The sequence below is a fragment of the Blennius ocellaris genome (genome assembly GCF_963422515.1).
Source record: "Blennius ocellaris genome assembly, chromosome: 21".
Lineage (NCBI taxonomy): Eukaryota > Metazoa > Chordata > Actinopteri > Blenniiformes > Blenniidae > Blennius > Blennius ocellaris.
The window spans coordinates 9,272,672-9,293,289 of NC_137670.1; the positions used below are offsets into that span (position 1 = coordinate 9,272,672).

General features: G+C 40.5%; 1 protein-coding gene across 1 annotated transcript in view; it reads right to left on the bottom strand.

Moving 5' to 3' along the window:
* The window catches only part of rab26 (RAB26, member RAS oncogene family), a gene marked incomplete at both ends in the record, with an annotated part of 80,573 nt that extends 64,717 nt beyond the window's left edge, over positions 1-15,856 (bottom strand). Inside the window, 2 exons of the mRNA XM_080517599.1 lie at positions 9,567-9,677; positions 15,680-15,856. Coding sequence (XP_080373725.1) covers positions 9,567-9,677; positions 15,680-15,856 — 288 coding nt within the window. The remainder of the gene's footprint in view (positions 1-9,566; positions 9,678-15,679) is intronic.
* Between the last annotated feature and the right edge of the window lie 4,762 nt (positions 15,857-20,618).

The following is a 20,618-nucleotide window of genomic DNA, read 5'->3' on the forward strand; positions in this document are numbered from 1 at the left end:
AAAAAAAAGGCACATGGAGAAACTGTCAGTGAAAACCTTCAGTATTAGAGTGAAGAGAAGGAGCGCATTATATAAGGGGACCAAAACAAAAATTTGACTTTGCACTGTTTTCCTACGCTGCCATCCCATCGTGGTGTATTAGCATGAGAGCGCTTCATCATTTCGCTTATTCATGAACAGCGGCGAGCATTTACATACGGCTTATTTTCAGCCGACGCTGCAGGAAGAGAGCGACTGCAATGCTGCAGACTGGCGAGGAAACATCTGACAGTTATGACGCTGATGGTCTATTTACCTTCGATCTACTCCATTGTTTTCATCCTGGTGTTTATTATCATGTCATTCAACCATACCATCAAATGACGGTTCGTAAATAAGAAGATTTGACATCAAGTAAAAGTCAATAATTGATTTTAACCCACCGTAGGTTCCAAAATATGCCTTTATGTCATTTTTAGTGTTGAAGAATTGACCCGAGATTAATTCTGAGGACATGCTGTGGACGATGCAGAAAACATTTTTCATGACCGGAGAAAACCCATGAAGTTGCAGGAAGAACATGAAAACTCCACACAGAAATTTGTTCTGCAGGTGAGCAGGTGTGTTGATGAAAACGTTACTCATCAGACAACACCTCCATTTTTCTTAATATGATGGCATTTTAATTGAGGGTAGAGCCTCCTGTTCCATCTTTCTTATCTTCAGATCCTAACTGTTGAATGTTGGATGGTCACTCATCGCTGAGACCATGGATACATGAATAAGACAATGGACACTGATAGAAAATCGCATTTTTGTTTTTAAAAAGTGTGTTTTTACAAGGTAATGGCAGAACCACTGAACAGGATGTAGTTAGCATGCCAGGCCACAAATCCACCCTGTTGTTTGTGCAATGAAACCACAAACACATGCGCACAAACAACAATACACTATGAATATCAACAATGGCGAGTACAGGGACATTCGTATGGACAGAGGACAAAGTTGGATTATTATTCCGGGTAGCTCTCGACTATAAAACTACAAAGTCCCAGGAGAATATGACACTCTAAATGCCGACATTGTTGTCCATGGACTTGCATGTGCCTGTGAATTGTTTATGACGGTCGTGGTGTGTATGTGCAGCAGCGCAAAGTTGCATTTGCACCCAGTTCCATGGAGGCGGAGAAAGACTGATTTCTAAATACTACGTTTCCCCCCATTTCAATGGAAACTGAGCCTGAGATTTAAAAAATAAAATTCCACCCTGGGAGCGGTTTTCAAAAAGTTGTGTTTTCAGTGGCTCTGGGCACCAAAAACAAACAATGTTTCCCTTTTTACTTGAAAGTGGGCATAAGTGTGGTTCAGCTCAAGGTTTTTCTGATGTTAGAGTATTTCCTCCTTCTTCTTTCACTTTATTAGTATTTACATGCCAATTTAAGCGTTGGTTTTCCAAACAGTCTTGACTGTGCTTTGATCTGTAGAATGAGTCGACTGAAACCAAACCTGGAAATGCTACTTGAATCGACCAAAACTTTTGCAGGACTTTGGGACAAACACACACCTCTAAAGAGGAGCTCCTGAACCTTTCGCACAGGACTGCATATTAAGTAGTATACTCACCGACGAAAACCTTCCCACGCATACTTCATTTTATGTAAATACAATAGAAGGATATATTCAAATGAGGTTACAGAGGAAGCCGCCATCATCCCTAAAAGCTCTGCTTTATACAAACGAATATATCAAACTCACAGTACTGATGGGAAGTGCTACACGAAAGTGCCACTGTATCAAGAGATTCTGGGTAACTGAGGATATAGACGTCTAAGCTTGTATAAGCTTACATGTACAGCAAGGCCATGATTTATGCTTAAATCCAAAGTAAACGATATTGGATAAAGACAGGTGTTTCCTTAAGTGTGCAATAAGTGAAGTCTGAAGTGTGTGTGTGTGTGCCAATGTGGATGTTGTTTTGCGAGTATCCAAGCCAGAGAATGCATAATGCATGCCTTTCACCCATTTCATAGACTGGACTGAAAACTGCCTTCGATGTACCTGTGCATCGTTTCCACGGCAACCAAAATTGTCCTGTGTGGTCAGTGGCAAATCATAAAAAGGACTGTCAAGCATCCAGATCATGTAATTTTTTTGGTTTATTATTTTTTGCTAGGAGTTATTTCAATTTCTCAGTCTTTACCAGAGAGATTAAAATTCACAGCCACATGACGGTTAAAGAAGAAGAAAGAAATCAATGGACAGTGTCTGGGAGCCTGACAGGCAAATGAGGTAATGTGATCATCACTATCAGTTCTCCTTTGTTGCTGAAGCAGCATGTTCTCACAAACATGCTTCGTTTTGCTTGAAAATGCACATGCGTCCTGAAACAACAAACCCTGCAGCAACAAAAATCACTCTCTTCTTAATTCAGTGCAAAAGACAAGTTGTGGCTGCAGGGAGCAATCCCAAAAAAATTAAGGGGGTAAAAAATATTTAAAAAATCAAATTAACTGATTTAATAAGTGAGATTGTAGCCAGGAGATGTAGCGTCTATCTCACACCAGTAGCACTGCCAGTTCTAAAAATAAACACATCTCCCATGAACAGTGTTGCTTTCCAGTCTTGGTAAATCGTGTTTAATCTCACAAGCTTAATGCAACAGTTTCACCTTGGAAACGTCCACCGAGCATCGACTAGAGCCAAACGGAGAAGCTACAGATGATGACAACAACAGGCAACCGATCCTCACATCTCGCTAATCTCACAGAAACAAACTTCCAACGGGGGCCTCGTCTTTGTCTACCGTGCCTTCGCAATCCTCCCATTACCAGCTATCTACATAAATTTTAAGATCCCAGGCTCCATTTGCTCTGGAGGAACAGCAATCTCTTCCAGTTTTGCATCATAAAGCAAATGAGGTGCAATCAAAAAGTTTTGAGGCTGTGTGCGAGACATTCACATGGGCCTGCATCTCTGAAAGAAGTTGACTCAACTTTCTTGTGAAGGGATATCATGGACACTGTCCTCGTGTGATTTCAGCCCTATGAGCACGGACGAGGGTGCTCGTTTGATGCGGCCCAAAATTGAATCATGGCATGTTGCAGTATCTTTCTATATGCTTGCTAAACTGATCATCACATGGATAATGAATTTACATGGCAACCAGTCGGATTAAGGAAGCTATGAAGTAGAAGCACAGATTAACAATGGGGAGAAAGACATGCAGTTTCTTCTATTCTGCAACGATTTAGCATTTTATTCAGTGCAAAAATGTGCATTTATCAAAAAAATTGCTAAATATTGATGCATCGGATGCTTGTATCGACACAACTGATCTCCCACAACAACCATATAAACAACCGTACTCATCATTGTAAGTATTCATCAGATGGAGACACCAAAAGCTATGAGTTGGCGCTGTTGATTGTTTTTATATAAAAAAAAAAAAAAAAAAAAAAAAAAACACGTGTGCAAAGAAAAATATGCTATAAACATAAACAATGGCGAGTACACAGACAATTTGTATGGACAGACGAAGGACACTCTGGATTCTGCCATTGTTGTTATTGTCCCTCTACCTGCAGCGAAGTGCTCGGACCCACAATTCGACCATTTTACTTTATGATGAGGAAACAACAAAGGCATGTTGCTTCAGGGCAAATGGCACTTCCTGTTTGTGATTCCAACCTTCCTCTCCAGCTTACTTAGAAGGTGGTGTGAAGCTGTAGAGTCACAGGTGGTTGCATAGCTTTCACTTGACAGGGGCGTGAAATTCCATATATTTTCTGGGAGTATTTTGTTATAAAATGCAACTATCGTGCCATGAAAAAGCAGAATGGCAGGTTGTTTTTTACCCCCCCCAGAAAGGAACATTTTCTGATAGATTACTGCATAAATGAATGTATAAAGTCATGAAGTTTCAGCACCTGTGCGAGGTAGCGACACCCCCTCACTCTTTTTTTTGTTGTTGTTCAAAAATGGGATACACTCACGATCCTGATCCTTTTCAGCGAGGATAAATACAAAATCATTCTGACCAGATGTTTCAATCGTCACGTTTCCCCAAGAGCTTGTCAAACTGTTTTCACATTGTGTTGAAATTTCTACCAACGCAGGCATAATAAGCCATTTTCATTCGTATTAATTTTTTCAGAGCTCATAAAAGTCTTAATCTCGTCGATTAACTGAACGGTTTGCTGTATTTCAGTGAATCCTATCAGACATTTAAACATGATGTATTTGACCTAAGCAACAAATGCAAGACGTCCATTACACATTTGCACAATTTCAACACAAAGAAAACACTTTATCAATTTACATGCAATCATGACAGACCTGACCAGTTATAGCCAATACCATAAATCTGCAATTTAGTTTCCAACCAAATCTTAAAAAAAATATTTTCAGATGTCTTCAAATTCAGGTTATAATGCAAAGAACTAGTGCTACTTGGGAATACCATGTAATACCTTGCTATATCGATGTGGTATGAGGCACTGGGGTGCGTATATCTATAGATTATACATAGCCATAATGTTGTGGCTGATTTGGTGTGTCGTGTCAGCCACAACCACACGATCAGAACTCCTTCAGCTAAACTACGATTGTTATGAAATATGATTTAATTCAGTTGTGTTTCCCATAGTTCTTCCTGCCATGGAGGTGATGCTTGTAAACGAGCACATGTGCAGAACTGAGTCACATGGCAATTAGCTCCGAAAGGCCGGCGAGGGTGGTCACCATTATCCTCCTGTCATGCTCCAGCACACCGTCACTGGCCCCACACACACACACACACACACACACACACACACACACACACACGGAGAGAGAGAAAGCCATCTGTGCCAGCGCAGTGTTGTTTAATGATTAAGCGCTCCAACTGCCGCGCCACATCGTTTTTCGGAGCGAAGGGGCGGCGAAGAAGAGAATGATGAGGAGGAAGAGGGAAGCCACACTACGGAGACGAGAGGGAGCACGCGCAATTAAGTGCAGACACACACTAATCACAGACAGTACGGAGGAGGTGCGGCAGGGAGACGCAACCTGCCGTCTCTCCACCCGTGGAAACATAAACCTCATCAGCAATTCAAAGTAAGAAGAGGGGAACGAAGAGGAGCGAGCGGCGTTTGAAGTTTGATTTCTGACTCATCTTTTTTGGGGAGCGGGAGGAATATAAATAGACATAAAGAAAGTAGAAAGAAATTTGGCTGCACCCTCCTCCGAGTATGTTTCCTCCCCCCCCACCATCGGGGAGCTGACTCGTATTGCTCATTATCGTGAATGTAAAAGGTCACATTGCTTCACATTCCCGACAAAACCACAAGAATAAATCAACTTTTAGCTGAAGAGCAGCACATCACAACATGTTTCCCTGCTTTTGTGTGTTCTCAACACTGCAAGTGCTTTTATATACATTTTTCAAAGAGGTGTGTGATGGAAACATTTACAACCCTGTCGTACACCAAGCTGAGTGAGAATCAACAACCTTTTTTTTAGCTCTGCTTTTATAATTCAGTATTCCTGAAAATTGCTTTTTGTTATCATGTAAATAAAGCCTTTTACGAAAGAAGTACAAACAAGTTTTAGCCATACAAACTAAAGGGGACATATTGTGTATTTTCGACATAGTCATCAGTGTATAGCTGAACAAAACCTTCAACATTTATTTGGTTCTTGTGCAGAATTATACAGGCAAAAACAATGTTTTTAACCAAAGCATGGCAGGGTAAGAGAGGACCACTCATGCTGCTGTTGTGGGGGTTAATCTACATGGCTGTTTATGGGAATTTGCTCACAATTGTGTCTCAAATTGATCCAATCAGGACTGGCGTAACCAATGATGTCTGCCAGTAATGTTAAATTTAATTCATAAAAATTAGTACAGAGGGGGGGATCATTTTATCATACTCATTGAAAGTGAAAGTCATATACCACATTCTGACTTCCAACTTCTAACTGACCGTTGAAAGCAGCACAATAAGCAATTTTGAAAGAAACTTAATTCCAATCAAGCCTGGAGTGAGAGTAACGGCAACCTGTCAATTATTAATTACATCTCTTGAAGAGCCTGAATGGAGTCAATTAAAGATATTTAAACAGCCTTGCTCTTCGGGGGTCTTGTGAAGCCATAAGACACTTAAAATCACCTATGTGTCCTTGGAGATAACAAGCTGTGGTGCTTTGAGCTAACATTTCAACGCAAGGCTGACAGCTTTATCCAAAGTGGGCGGGGTGAGGCCGCAGACATCTTGTTAATGGCATGTGTAATTAGGTCTCCTTTTTAATGAACTCCACAGTGGTAATGTTGCCGGGTTTTATCGTGCATGGATGAGATGCAACATTCCCCATGTGGTGTATTTCACCTTGCTGGAAAGGGGCTGGGGGGTAGTCAACTCGATATTTGACGTGCTGTGTGGCGGGCTACTTGTTGAAAATCGATGTTAAACATCGAGTAGATCCATCAATCTATCTTTTATACCCAATTTATCCAAGTGAGGGACATGGAGCAGGGTATAACCTGGACTGATTACACAACAACTCAAATCTATCTTGTTCTTGGATTGCCGGAAGGAAGCCAGAAAACTCGCAAACACGCAAAAGAAAAAGGCCTCATTGGACGGAAAGTTTGAAACTTGGAGCCATTTTGGCTTGAAGGTTTTAAAACCTAGAACGTTCTTGCTGTGAGACAACAAACTATGTGTTTCCGAGCTTTACTTTGTCATCCGACAGTCACTCACAAAGGCTAAAACAAATGCAAATGGATTCCTTCAATCAGACCTCACTGACACAAAATAGTTTTGTCTAGTGAAGGATGGTCCGGTGCTAGTAGAGCATCACGCTGATCGATTAGTTATAGTTTGTCAACAGTAAGCCATGCATTTTTATTGTTAGCAGTAACCAATATAAGTTTTGCCAAGTTTCCAAGCTGTGTGCGTGTCAAAGTGCTTCACGATTCAGGCTGACAAAGCTTTGAAGGGACCTTCAAAGTGCGTTTCTTGCAGTATTTGGCCCAGATTTTCAAGCTGCTAATAATAATACATCTGCGACAGGATGACGTAGACTTTAAAAATAAATCTGCAAGACGAAGAGAGAAGAGCTCAAGTTTATTATGCTTTTCAGTTTGTTCTTCAGTATGAAATCTTGACCATGACTATGTGATGCTCACCGTCATCATTTCCCAGACATTTTTAATAAAGGTTCACAAATATGTGTGGCCACAATGAAGAAAGATTGTGCTCTACGGACTGTGAATGAGAAAGGCAATACCATAACACTGTGGCCATTAGCAACAGGTGACAGCCTTTCAGATGGTGTCAGGAGTCTCCACATGCAGGAGAAAAAAAAAAAAGAATGACTGACTGATCGCAGATGTGAAGCTTGAATGGCTCTGAACTACCCAATAAAGAATTCATCCCAATAATGTGGAGGACAGACGGCTCCAATGCGAACAAGTGATAATGAGGGTGGAAGCACACAAAGCATTCTCATTCTACACCGATAGCTCGGCTTTTTTCAGGCAAACAATGACGTAAAAGGCTTTTTTTCCCCGATCCTTTTTTCAAGTTGGCCTCTATTGGGTTTGTTTAGGGAATTGATAATGACCGATTCTTCCCACCGCACAATCTCTCTTCCACAAACGCAGATAAAAGACCTTTTTATCTATTTTTATGTCTGTTGCTTGTGTGAATAGACCACATCGCCGTCTTGAAACACAATCGGGGTCCGTATGATGCTGTATTTCCAAAAACCACTGTCTTGTTGTTTCGCTCGGAGAACCATTAGTTTCAGAGTCGGGCTGATTCTGCCTTCAATTCTCAATGGAGCTCAATGATAATGACATGCAGTTCAGTTTAAGTTCATATTGTCCTTAGCTTGTTCATAACTGCTTTGCTTTTTCAAGCAATTCGGTTTTTAAAAGAAGACAAAACATAAATGTGGCCAAGAGTTTTTATACTTTAACTGCTTCTGTTAGCTCAGCACCCAGCGTGTTTCCCATCTCCGCGAAGAGTGTCTATTAATCCCCATCGCAGCAGCCCCCACTGAGACGCACTCAGCTCGTACACGTCTCCGCCTGCCATCCAAAGTCTTTCTACTGTCTTACACTTGTTCTGATGAGTGGAAAAAATGAAAAGAAAAATAAATAAAAAATAAAAGCCGCTCTGGCTGACAGCAGCAGTGAAACCGAGGCTCTGAACATCTCCTCATGGGGAGGGGAAGCTTCCTGCAAACTGGCTGTGTCAGATTCTGCAGTTACAGGGATCAAGAGAGTAAAAAGAGTGAAACAGGTCAGTGCTTCGAGCTGGCGGCAGTGACAATTTCACTGTTTTTCTTCTTTGCCCGCGCTGTGTGGCTGCCCCCCCCCAAGCACAGAGGGCAGACATCAGAGCGACCATTACATGTCAAACTAAGATTAATACCGAACCTCAATTAAAATGTCACTTTTAATTTTGCTTCACTTGCTCGTGAAGTCGGAAGAGAACCAACACTTTCACTTTTAAAGCCTTGAAGATCTTGTTTCGAGGGGTGGAATTAAAAAAAAAAAAACAACCTCTGGCTCCCATTGACTGCTTCCATCACCCAGTAATCAATTCACAGCCTGGAGGAGGCGCTCAGGCTTTAAGGAGGTGGTGATTTTCCAGGTGAAGGTCAGCAGGCTTCTGGAGGGAAGCACAGCTGAGCCGCCGAAAACACTTTAAAAGTAGAACCGACACCGTCATTGTGATTTAACCTCCACACGTCTCCGCCGTGACAGAAAACCATCATTCTGAAGGCATAAATTGGGATTAATGTGGTAGAAAACCTGTCATAGGTTTAAGATATATTGACATTTTGGTAGGATTGCTTTGACTGAACTCTTTGTGATTGAGAGATGAGATTGTCCCGTTTCCATGAACATGATCAGATTGAGTTACAAGTACCAAGAAGATTATCATCATCGGTTGGCATGGTCAGGTGAAAAGTTGCATTTTTTTCCTACGCGTTTCCACTGAGACTTTTTCTAAGAATTTTCTAAAAGTTGCATTTATAGTTGCAGCATGCAAACATGCAGAGGTCCGCCCTAGTAATGTATTGGTAAATATTTAGACATTTGTGTCTGATTGACTTATTTTATTTATTTTATGTCTTCGATGAAACTGGGCTTGACAAGAAAAGTAAATTCACTGATCTAAAACCAAGATTCAGATAAGTAAATGTTCACTTCATGGTGCTCTGTCATGGCAAATTAGTTTGGTCCAAGTTTTGGTGAAACAAAAACATTCTGAAGATGCCAAATTAATTAATGTTTTGTAATATTTTTTCATTCCACTTGTTTGCTAACTCGGTGCGCTGGTAAAAATGGCTGAAGCTGGATCACAACACCGCCACCTCGTAGCTAAGAAGAGCAGTACTTCATAGTTGGACAAAAATTTACAGTTTAAAGTAAAAGTCCAAGTATACCTCAATACATTTTCAGTATTGCAAGGTATTGCAATGCACACAAACCCAAACACAAACCCATGAACAATATGCACGATACTGCCGGATTCTTGCGTTAATAAGAAAAAGAAAAAAAAAAGAATACAAAGAGTCTGTATGCAGCTTACCCTGAAGTCGATGCCCACAGTGGAGATGAAGCTCCCGGCAAGAAAGGCTCCATCTTTAAAGCGAACCAGCAGGCAGGTCTTCCCCACACCTGAATCCCCCACCAGCATCACCTGACAGAGGGCGGGAGGAAGGATTTTATTGGCTGATAACGTTCAGTTTGTTATATGAGGGAATGGAAAGGGGAAAAGTTCCGGTGAGAACTTATCTCCAGATACACAGGGGGTTTAAGCGACTTATTCGCCATCAATAGAGGAAGCTGCTTTTCAGCTCAGTCCAATGGGAGAAAATACTCTGCACTGAGCAGTAAAACCTACACTTTGCTTCCTTCTTACTCACCATTTGTTTCATTTGTGTTTCCTGGCAACATAATGTAATATTTAAGCTCATCGAACAAAATCGACCGCAGTGTTGTTTTGTTTTTCTAAACTGAGTGGCAGTGGAGCAGCGGTGCCGGTCGGACCGGTCGCCAGAACGTTTGCGAACCGGACTGAGAAATTAATTCCAGCTGCCGCCCACATGACGGGGAGCGTGGATTTACATATGCTCGGTGCAGATCGTCATCATCAGTCTTCTTCATCGCCGTCTCAATGATTTAATTATGGATGCGGCATGTCAGCGCTGAGTCATTATTTATCACTTAACCCACAAAAAAAAAAAAGTCAAGTCCTTGAACGTTTCAGTAAAATGACAGTTTAAAACCTCAGATGTAGAAAATCACTGACACACTTCATTTCCACATGATTAGGGCTCTGTTTATACAGTGTTTCAATTGTTTTGCATTTTTATTTCAGAAAAGCTTTGACTTTACACAATGTGTTGAAAACGTCTTTTTATTAGATGCAATTTTCAGGACAATTTTCCCAAAGTGATACATTTTCTTTTAACAACACTATCACAATGGCTTGTGATATATCACATGAAAATTCAGGTACCGAGATAAGATCCTGTTAACCAGACTTTTCCTACTAGATCGTATTGGTCTTCTAAAATCTTCTAAAAATAACAACGATGGTGTCTTATTGACTTGCATGGACAAGAGCTTCTCGAGGAAATGTAAAGCCAATGTAACATCCAGAATGAGGAGATGCAGAACTCAGTCCAGATCCACTAATCAGACCTGCAGGAGACATTAAAAATTAATGCGATGGATGGTGCAATGTGCCCCCCCCCCTCAATTCATTCAATCAGAAAACATGATCACCAAAATCATTCATCTGGATTACTTGGTTACTATTAAAATGCTTCATCTTAATTATTGATTTTCTGTAATTAATCCAAAAGTAAATTACTATTTAGTTGACGAACAACAATTACAACTAATAAGATCCATTTAAATAGCTCCAGCCTCAGTGCAGAACCATGATCACATACTGATTTTCCCCAATGGAAAAATGTATGAAAAGTTGTAGTGGTCTTGTATTTGTGATCAAATGCCACTTTCACTCTGAAACTGACCTGCTAACGTCAATGCAGTCAGTCTTTTCTGATACACACTGGCTGATGTGTGTTTAAATCACAAGAGGCGTGCTGCAACCTAACGGGAAGTCACTGCCACTGTAACTTGCAGACAAATCTCCTTTTCTTCGCCAAACATTCATTACAAGGACACTCACTGACGGCTGCTGCCTATCGAAGCTGATGTATGAACGCCATCCAACATGGTGTGTTCACTTTTTAAATAAGGATGAGTTTTCATGCAGTTTGGTTTGTTACAAACAGCAGATGTGAGGTTAATATAGAGAAAGCTTTTATATTAATGTATATCTATTTAACACCACAGCTCTTCAATGTGGACGTGTGCAGTATATATGAATCACGACAATATGTTGTATTCTTATTATAACATGCTGCTTTATTCTTGATTGTGTTTATTTCTCTCTCACACCACAAATAAAAAGCAGATAATTGGAGGTCAAAGTCACAAAGAGCTGTTTTACACAGGTGACTTAACAACTGCAATTTAATATGACATTACTGTGCAGCCTCAGATTGTGAAACACAGACACTACAAGCATTAAATGATGGTTTTCGACTCCAAATTGTGTTTCTTTATGAGCTCCACAATCAATTTTTATGACATCCCTATCATCAGACCAGATGACTAAATTCAGTGTGGACAGAAACTAGAATATAACTTTACATGACCATCTTGCTTATGGTTTACATGATGGAAAAAAAATTCTGATTTGATAGTTGTTGCTCATCTCAATCTCGTCTTGCTGCTGGCTCTCTGGCATTCTGTAAGTGGCCAAATATCATAAATTAGAGTAATATAATTTTGGTAAAGGCCAAACACCCCCTAAATGACAGTACAAAGTCAATTGTGCCTTGTAATTTTGTATGTTGTGTTGGTTATTACAGCCGCAGGACGCAGTAAATACAAACATCCTTCTTTGTTGCTTGGCTGACCGCCATCCAATATGGCGGCAGCACCAACCGTGCTCCAGAACGCAATGAGGCATCTGTGGTCTCTCCGTCTTACCAGTTCAGGGCCATTTGGCCAAAGTGGAAAACGGTTGCCGAGCAGAGACCGACTCGAGAGACGTGGCTGGCACTTGACTGAGCCGGTCGGAGGTCAGGTGACCGTAATGAACGGTGACTCTGGTATTTTGCAAGTCAGCCACAATTGCTGGATGTTGCTTACAAGCTGCTCAAAGGCTTCAGATGCTTGTTTGGAGCACCCTTGTCCCAAACAGTATCTGATAAGAAATGGAGAAAAAAAAAAAAAGACACGAGGAAGAAGAGAATCTGGTTCATCGAGTGGTCAGGACCAAAAACTGAAGTTCATCCCATTTAGCTGACATGGAGCAACAAAAAAACACAATTTTTAAGACTGGAACTTGTCCAATGAAAACGTCTTGTATGAAGTTAATTCACAGTGTTGGACCGTTAATTTCACCAAAAAGAAATCACCTGCCGTTCATCAGAGGAATTACTCTTTAACCAAAAAGCTGCTCGCTGAGGTTTTGCCTAAAAAGCTCCTATTATTGTAGTTTGTCTGTCGACACTTCTGATAATTGTTCTCTTAAATAACCAGAACCCTTTTCACAAACACACACACACCCCTTAAATGCTTGTGTTCCCAAACTTCTAAAAAAAAAAAAAACCATGGGGGAAATTGAACACAATTTCATACATGTTGGTGGAGTTTGGGGAGCCAAACATGAGGAAAGCAAAATGCTTCTTTGGGGAAATAAGCCTGAAATTAACTTTTATTTTTGCGCATCGTGTTATTAGTTTTCCTCGAGTATTTAATTTAGTCTGCAACTTAGGATGGGCATGTGAGAGCAAAAAAAAAAAAGCTTATTCGGTTACATTTAAGACTCGTTTTCCAACCCATTTTCCTTGAATTGCCTCTAAATGAAATCAGAACAGGCCTGGACTGGTGCTGTACCACCGCTGTAGGAATACACCCAAAAAAACGAGAAGAAAACATTAATTACAAAACTCAAAAAACATTGAGGACCCTGTGGAAGACGATGTTGTAAAAGCTATAACAAGCTTCTACGTATAAAATGAGAATGAATCAAGTTTTGTTCGCAGAGTTAGTATATGTGGGTTAAACGAAGGGTGGAGCTAAGATGTTAGAATTTCAGCATTTTCAGCCATATAAAGAGAGATTCTAAATGAGAATTTTAGGTGTTATCCACATGATTTTAGGAAGACAAAATGGAAATCTGATTTTTTTTTTTTTTTAAACCTACGCAAATACACAGAGCCTCGTCTCCGCCTCAAAAAGGGCATTGGCCCCTCTCTAATATCTAAAAAGTGGAGCTCATAATACAACTTTAATAAATAGCAACAGTGCTCATTGCCAAAAGATTAGCACTGCAGAACTGAAGGAAACCCTCGCGAGGCAAATTTTGAGCCTACCTAGTGGTGGGTGCCAGAATTACATTCACAAAAAAAAGGAACTTTTGCCATCCTTCCATATATGCTGCAATATTTTAACATGAAAAAGAAACTCAAATATTTAAAAATCACAAAAATAAAACTAAAAAAATCAGACACAAGTCACGGTCAGCATGTGTCGGGAAATAGTACCGCCACATCACTGGTCAGTTGGATCGTTGTGTATTGACAAAACTGGAGGGGGGGGGCGGGGGGAAATAGACATCCAGCGAGTTCATATAGTGAGATACAGGAATGAGTGTTGAAAAGAGCGAGCTTGAAAGTTAGCAACAAGTGAGACTGGGCACGGAGAATATTTAGTCCAATTCTAGTCTGATTGGTTGTTTACATAAAGGAGTGATTCCACTTTCAATAACATCGTGAAGACGTGCAATTATTTGGGGGGGGATTTGTGCTGAACTGCCCTCGTTGATGTAGCATAAGAAAAAAACCTAAAATTATTTAAAAATGAATTATCAGACCACTATCACTGCATTAAAAAAAATTGTCCAATATGTCTGTTACCATTTAAGCTTAAAAGAAGAGCCAAAGGTAGGGACCGCCCCTGCCTTGTTAATACTGAAATATCCTTAAAGGAGCGTCATAACACGAGAAGCATTTCCAAAACATTCATTCTAAAGTCTACAGAAATCCTGGAAGTGACAATGGACAACTGTTGTTCTGTTTTGAGGGTTTGTTTACACCAACAACTCTACTCTGAGACACTGAAAATGCTAATCTTTTAAAACAGCTCCCAAGGTAGAACTTTTCAGAAAATGCTCTGTCTCCGTGGAAACGGCGGGTAAATGGACAACAACAACAAGGCCGGCCTCCAGAGTGTCATGACTGCCAGTCCATATTCTCCTGGGACTTTGTAGTTTTATAGCTGAGAGTTACTGTAATAGCAACCTTACTGTTCTCTGCAGGCATGTATGTGTGTGGTTTCAATACTAAAACAAGAAACAGCACCAACTCGTGGCCTGGCATTTGAACTACATCGTTTTCTACATCGTTTCTGGTGCTTCAGTGTCAACGAGAATAATTTCTGAAAGAAACTATTTATTTTCACACCAAATATCGTATTAACAGAAGCTAAGAGGAAACAAGAGTCTGAAGAGAAACAGTATAGGAAGGCAACTTGAGATCTTTCCTCTCTGTATTAAATATGAACATTTTCCTACATATACTTGTATTTATTGTTTCAAAACAAAAAGCTGTTTGTATTTATAGGTTATAATACTGTTGTTTCCCAGCCAAATACATTAGAGATCAAACTGGGTTGAAAGAAGCCAGTTGGAGCCTCTGCTCTTCTTCACAGCAAAACAAACTCAACATTTGATCTTTAGCGCCCCCCTCAGGTGCCTCCAACCTGAGCTTGGAAACCTGTGCTTGTGTTGAAATTTTTACTCAACATAATCAAACATGCTGTTTGTGGTTAAGTTGAACTATTTTCAGCTGATGTTACAATTTAAACTTGAATGAATGTTTTTCCGAAATAAAATATTTAATCGCACACGCAGACACAAAATCATGAATACTGTATATGAATGCATCATTTCAAACAAAGGTATGTTAATTTTAGTATGATATAATGAGAATTGTGTTATAATTGGTCTAAGAATCACCATCAAAATAAGCTAAATACTTCTTATCCCTAACACATCTCTCAAGAAAGTGTATGTTGAATTAAATGTGCCAATCTCTGAAGATCAATAACAAAATAATAATTGATATAAAGACACAGTATGGTAAATAAATCTCAGTTTGGCAACGGAAATATTTTAATATTGACAGAAAATTGCGCACAAATGACACGGTGCGCAATAAGTTTAGAATCCTAAGCCTTTAAATGTAACTTTTTTCACATTGGTGTGAGTATTTGTAGTCAGCTACTTCCATATTTGGAATAAAACTAAACATTATTGCTCGTTTTGATAAATTACATGACACAAACGAATTACCATATGTTACAAATCGCTTGGAAAAACCCACGTGCACAGCAAAGATACACTGTTTTCTACTTGAAATCTGTCTTTATTCCCGCAGATGCAATCACGATAGACGTCTCAATACTATTGCAAATTTAATGAGAAAGACTTTTCACCAAACGTTGGACGAAAAGACACATGGCCGTGGGTTATGTGCGTACTTCTTGTGCCATCTGGCTCGCACCGAGTCTGGTTTCTGTGGCTCAACCGAGCAGGTGGAAGATTCAGCTCACCTTGAAGGCGATGTCATAAAACTCCCCGCTGTTGCTGATGGACGGTCTGCTCGGATAAACCAGTCCGGAGGAGGGAGCGGCGGCGGCGGCAAGCCCCTTCCCCGTCCTCCCGCTGCTCGGAGACGCCTTGGGGCTCTTGGAGCCGCCTTTGCCCTTCAGCGCCTTCTTCCTGGACATGCTGGACCTGATCGGAGGAGAAGGACTGTGTGGAGATGCTTTGCTTTCAGTGGCACTTTCTTTTCTTTTCTTCTTTCTTTTTCTGCCTTTGGTTGTGGTCGCGGAGGCGAAAGGAAGTTCGTTCACCTGTGCGTCAAAATCATGCCTGTGCGTAAAAGCGTGAATCGAGGAGAGGAGAAGTGGCTGGAACGAGAAGCAGCTGTTGTCCCGAGAGAGTGAAGCTGGATGACTATAAATCTGCAGGTCTGTGTAAACAGCTTTCCCTCTCTCTCTCTCTCTCTCCCACCCTCTCTTTCTTTCCCTCCTGTTGGAGGCAGGTTGTTGTTGTTACGGCGCGTTCAAACCGGAAATCCACCAAAAACAATCCCACACTTCTCCTAATGTGTTGAACATAAGCATCAGTTGAAATCTGGATAATCATAACATTGTTTTTGAGTCTGTGTGAAACAGATTCAGAAATCGACCCATCCATCTATTATTATTTTTCTCAAACTCAGGGTCCTCAGAGAACTAGAGCCAAAGGCACAATCCTCTTTTGGACACTTTTGGCACATGGAAACGCAATGTATTACAGTCACAGATAATTAACATATAATCCATGTTGCGGCAATGCAAATTAAATAAAATAAAAAATTACCACCATTGTTATTTCAGTCAAGTTGATCACAATTAGATTAAATGTTCTTTTATTAGTTCAACAGCAGGGAAATTTGTTGATTTTTTTGGGCGGATGTGCATGCAAAGAGGCTTCAGATGCAAGAAATAAGTAATAAGATAATTGTATTTGAATATATATGTACACACACAAGAAAGAAAAATCAGATGAGAAAACATATACACAAAATGCAGTTTAACATCAATAACCAACTAAATATCTGCACATCAAGTTTATTAAATCAACAATGATGCACATATTTAATTACATATATTCAGTTTAACAACTACTAAAGAATCTTTGCAAATGAAATGTGAGTAAATAAGCGTGACCAGTTTGGGAAACCATCTTTCAGGCCAGAAAGAAGACATACAGAGGCTGCATGGGGCCTGCAGGTCATCAGATTTGTGTTACATCTTCATATGGTTGGGTCGCTGTGCCCTACAATAAAACATGAGAAAGTTGAGTTGTGGAAGCGAAGGGCTCGTTTATGCTTTCTTTGTCTAAAAGCCCCCTGAATTATGTATGTTGGGACACTTTCACTTGATTGACGTATTTTCTAAGCTTTACTTTTGCCATTTTCCCACCCTTTACAGATCTCCACATCAGAACTTAAAAAAAAAAAATAAATAGTGTTGACGTCTGACACCTGAGGTTTCAGCGTTTGATTTTGATGCCAACACACGGCCTCGCTTCCCCGCCGTCCTGTGTGAAAAAGTGTGTGCGACCCTGCCTGACTCTGCAATTTCATCCAATACAGGCCGGCACCGAGGCTCAGCGAAAGCATCGTGGGATGTCACTCACATTTACCTGGAGCCACTGAAGTGGAGCAAATTTCTGTTTTTTTCCTTGCTGCACTGAAAGCAACTATGAATCCCGAAAGCTTTTTTTTACAAAGCACAGACCTGCTGGCCACGCGGAGAGAGCACACGCTGATGTAACTACCCTGGGCACAACACAAAGTCCCGTATTTTACACGGTGTCATGCTGCACGACTGCTGAACTTGTGAACCGAGGAGCTGCCTGCATTACACTGGACTCCAGGCTGGTGCAACATCGAGTCTGAAAGTGTGTGTGTGTGTGCATGCGTGCGTGAAAAAGGAAAGCAAAGCCTCGTCTTTACAAGCTGCCTCACAGATCCCAGAGTCTGAAAGGCTGCAAGGACCACCTGCGACTTTCAGAGAAAAAAGTACACGAAACAGCATGAAGATCTTGTTTACGTGACAAGTAAAACAATTACATTTCAAGTGAAGGTGCAAAGTTTCACTTTTACAAGGCAACTTTTTTGAAAGCTTTGTAATTTACCTGTAGGGCCACTAGTTGCTGCTGTTGTGCTTGAGAGAATAATTTGCTGTAAACATTGCTACTACGGTGACTCAACTATAAAATTACAAAGTCCAAGGAGAATATGGACTGAGTCCATGCTGTACAAGAACAGTCAGAGCATTTTCTAAAAGTTACGTTTTCCCTCGTTTCTATGGAGATGGAGTATTTTCGGATGGAGCCGTGGCATTTCCAGTGGCGCCGAGCACCACTGTTGTGTAAACGATGCCTTAGACTGATGAACCTTGACATTAGTCCCAGATACAAAAAGCTCATTAGACTAATGAAGTAAACACAAATGACCATTTAATAAGTCTTCAAATCGCCCATAAAAAACTAAAAACTCTCATTTGTATTATCTTCCAATTTACACCATGCTATGATTTACCTTTAAATTTACCACACTTGAGAAATAGCAAGGAGAAGATGCAAAATAATACTCATTTTACATCACTTAAAGCACCTTAAGTGTGTGTGTGTGTGTGTGTGTGTGTGTGTGTGTGTGTGTGTGTGTGTGTGTGTGTGTGTGTGTGTGTGTGTGTGTGTGTGTGTGTGTGTGTGTGTGTGTGTGTGTGTGTGTCTTTTAAAGCACGATATAAAATTGCAAACATGCAACATTTCTCAAGTCATACCATTAAGACTTGAAAGCATTTCGTCAGAGGTTTTCTGGGCGAAAGTCACAGTTGCTTCCTGCCTTTTATCACACACATATTATAACCATGCATTTGCTTTGAGAGCACACAATAAATGAGCTCAATATAGACTAAAACTAGGCAGCAGCAAGCAAACATGGAGGAGGGATGACTCAATAGGTCTGCCATTCAGCATTTCTGACAGTTAATTATATAGACCCTAATGCGAGGTAAATGTAGCCTGGAAGTGTGCCGTCATACAGTTTGTTGGATTGATAAACCAGCAATGCACATTAATCATATTGAAGCATTGCTTCTGGTTTTACGGGACTGAACAGATTGGGAGATAGTTGGTGAGCATGCTAACATTAGGCACCCATACCTGTAGCCCAATGCGTAGACGTCAATGAGAAGACATTATAAAGGCTGTTTTTTTTAAGTGTTCCATGAGGATTATAAATAATGCAATGTTCCTTTTTAATATAAGTGTAGACAGAACTGTAGTACAGCAGATATCTTGTGAAAACCTGCTAAAGGCACTTAAAGTCGTAAAGTCGGTCCTTGAAGGAGCTACTTCAACACTAATATCGACATCCACCATTGGTATGCTCGATATCTCACAGAAAATTGGAAAAAATGTCTGAGAAATACATTTTAAATGAATGCCAACGCCGTTTAAAGATTGTTTTAGCTCGATAATAAAGGTGGTACATGAGAGGATTTGATCAACACTGCAATCCGAGAATAAATGAAAAGTCGAACCACCTTATTACGAAAAGAATCCTCTTAAAATAATCATGATTCTCAAATTGGAAGTTACAGTCTCTGTATATAAGAGAAAGCGTCATGTGCTGCAGGCTGTATGAACACGCCACATGACTCATTTTTCTTCAGATTCTATAGTTCCATACAGAAGCTATTATCCTGCGTCTTTTTTCTTTTTTAATGTAAACATGAACAAAGGACGATCTGTCCACTACACCGGTGATTCATCTGAAGGGACGTATGGAGGGAGTGTGTGTGTGTGTGTGTGTGTATGCACTTATTTTGAGAAGATTAGCTGAGCATCAAGTTCTTCCCCAAGCTAATTTAATTGAAACACCTCCGCACTTACTCCGCTCGCAACCATAACTTAATATCGAAGTGATGTGATTCATTCTCCTGTGTAGATAGTCCCGGCAGGAAATCGAACCGACACCCGGCCCTCCCCCACCCCAATTCTTGGTCATTCCTACTCTTTTAGGCTTATTGCCACCGCCGCCTCCACTGTAATATTATATCACAGGACAACAGGGAAATGTCAAACAGTGGCCGAGGAGATTCATCTGTATCAAATCCCCACTGTGTTACACAATCAGAGTGACAGAAACCAACGGCCTCGCAAGTCTTGACTTAACATTCTGAGAAAACGGCAAGAGAAGGCTTTCAGGACTGATTCAGGAGGGGGGGGGGGGGGTTATTCTGTCTGTGGTCCAGAGGAGGGAGTGGAAACGGGATGCAGATGTGTTTGATGAGGAGGCTATTAAAAATACCCATGCTGCGTGAGTGGTGCACTGTCAAAACCAATGAGCCGCAAACAACATGGGGGGTACCAATGACGAACGTTACCACCTGCAGTCACACCGACTGAATGTGCTGCTGGAGACCTTATCTGGCTCCTGCTGGCCCATTGAATACCAGTGACTTCATTTAGAGGGAGATTATTCACCACATAATCTAATCAATTAGTGTAATATTCTGAAGTATTATCTATTTATCTTTTACACCTGCTTCATCCAAGAGAGTATTGTGGAGTCCACAGTGGTCCAGAAGGGCCCCTGAAATGTAAAAGTCACGTCAGAAATGAACAAGACAACATAGATGAGACTTTGTATGCAAGTGACAATGCAAATACATGAATAACACTAAAATGGTAAGAACACGCAACATGAATGAAATAGACTGTGAATATAAAATCAATAACGCAAATGAAATAGCCAGAACATAAACAACAAAGCTAAAACACAAACACAAAATTCACACCACAAAAGCTAAAGTCACAACACAGATAAAAAAAACTCATAACACCTCAACCAACGGTCACAATACATGCAAAACCGTCAACACAACTACAAAGGTCATCAAACATCAACAAAAGTCACAAAACCAATAC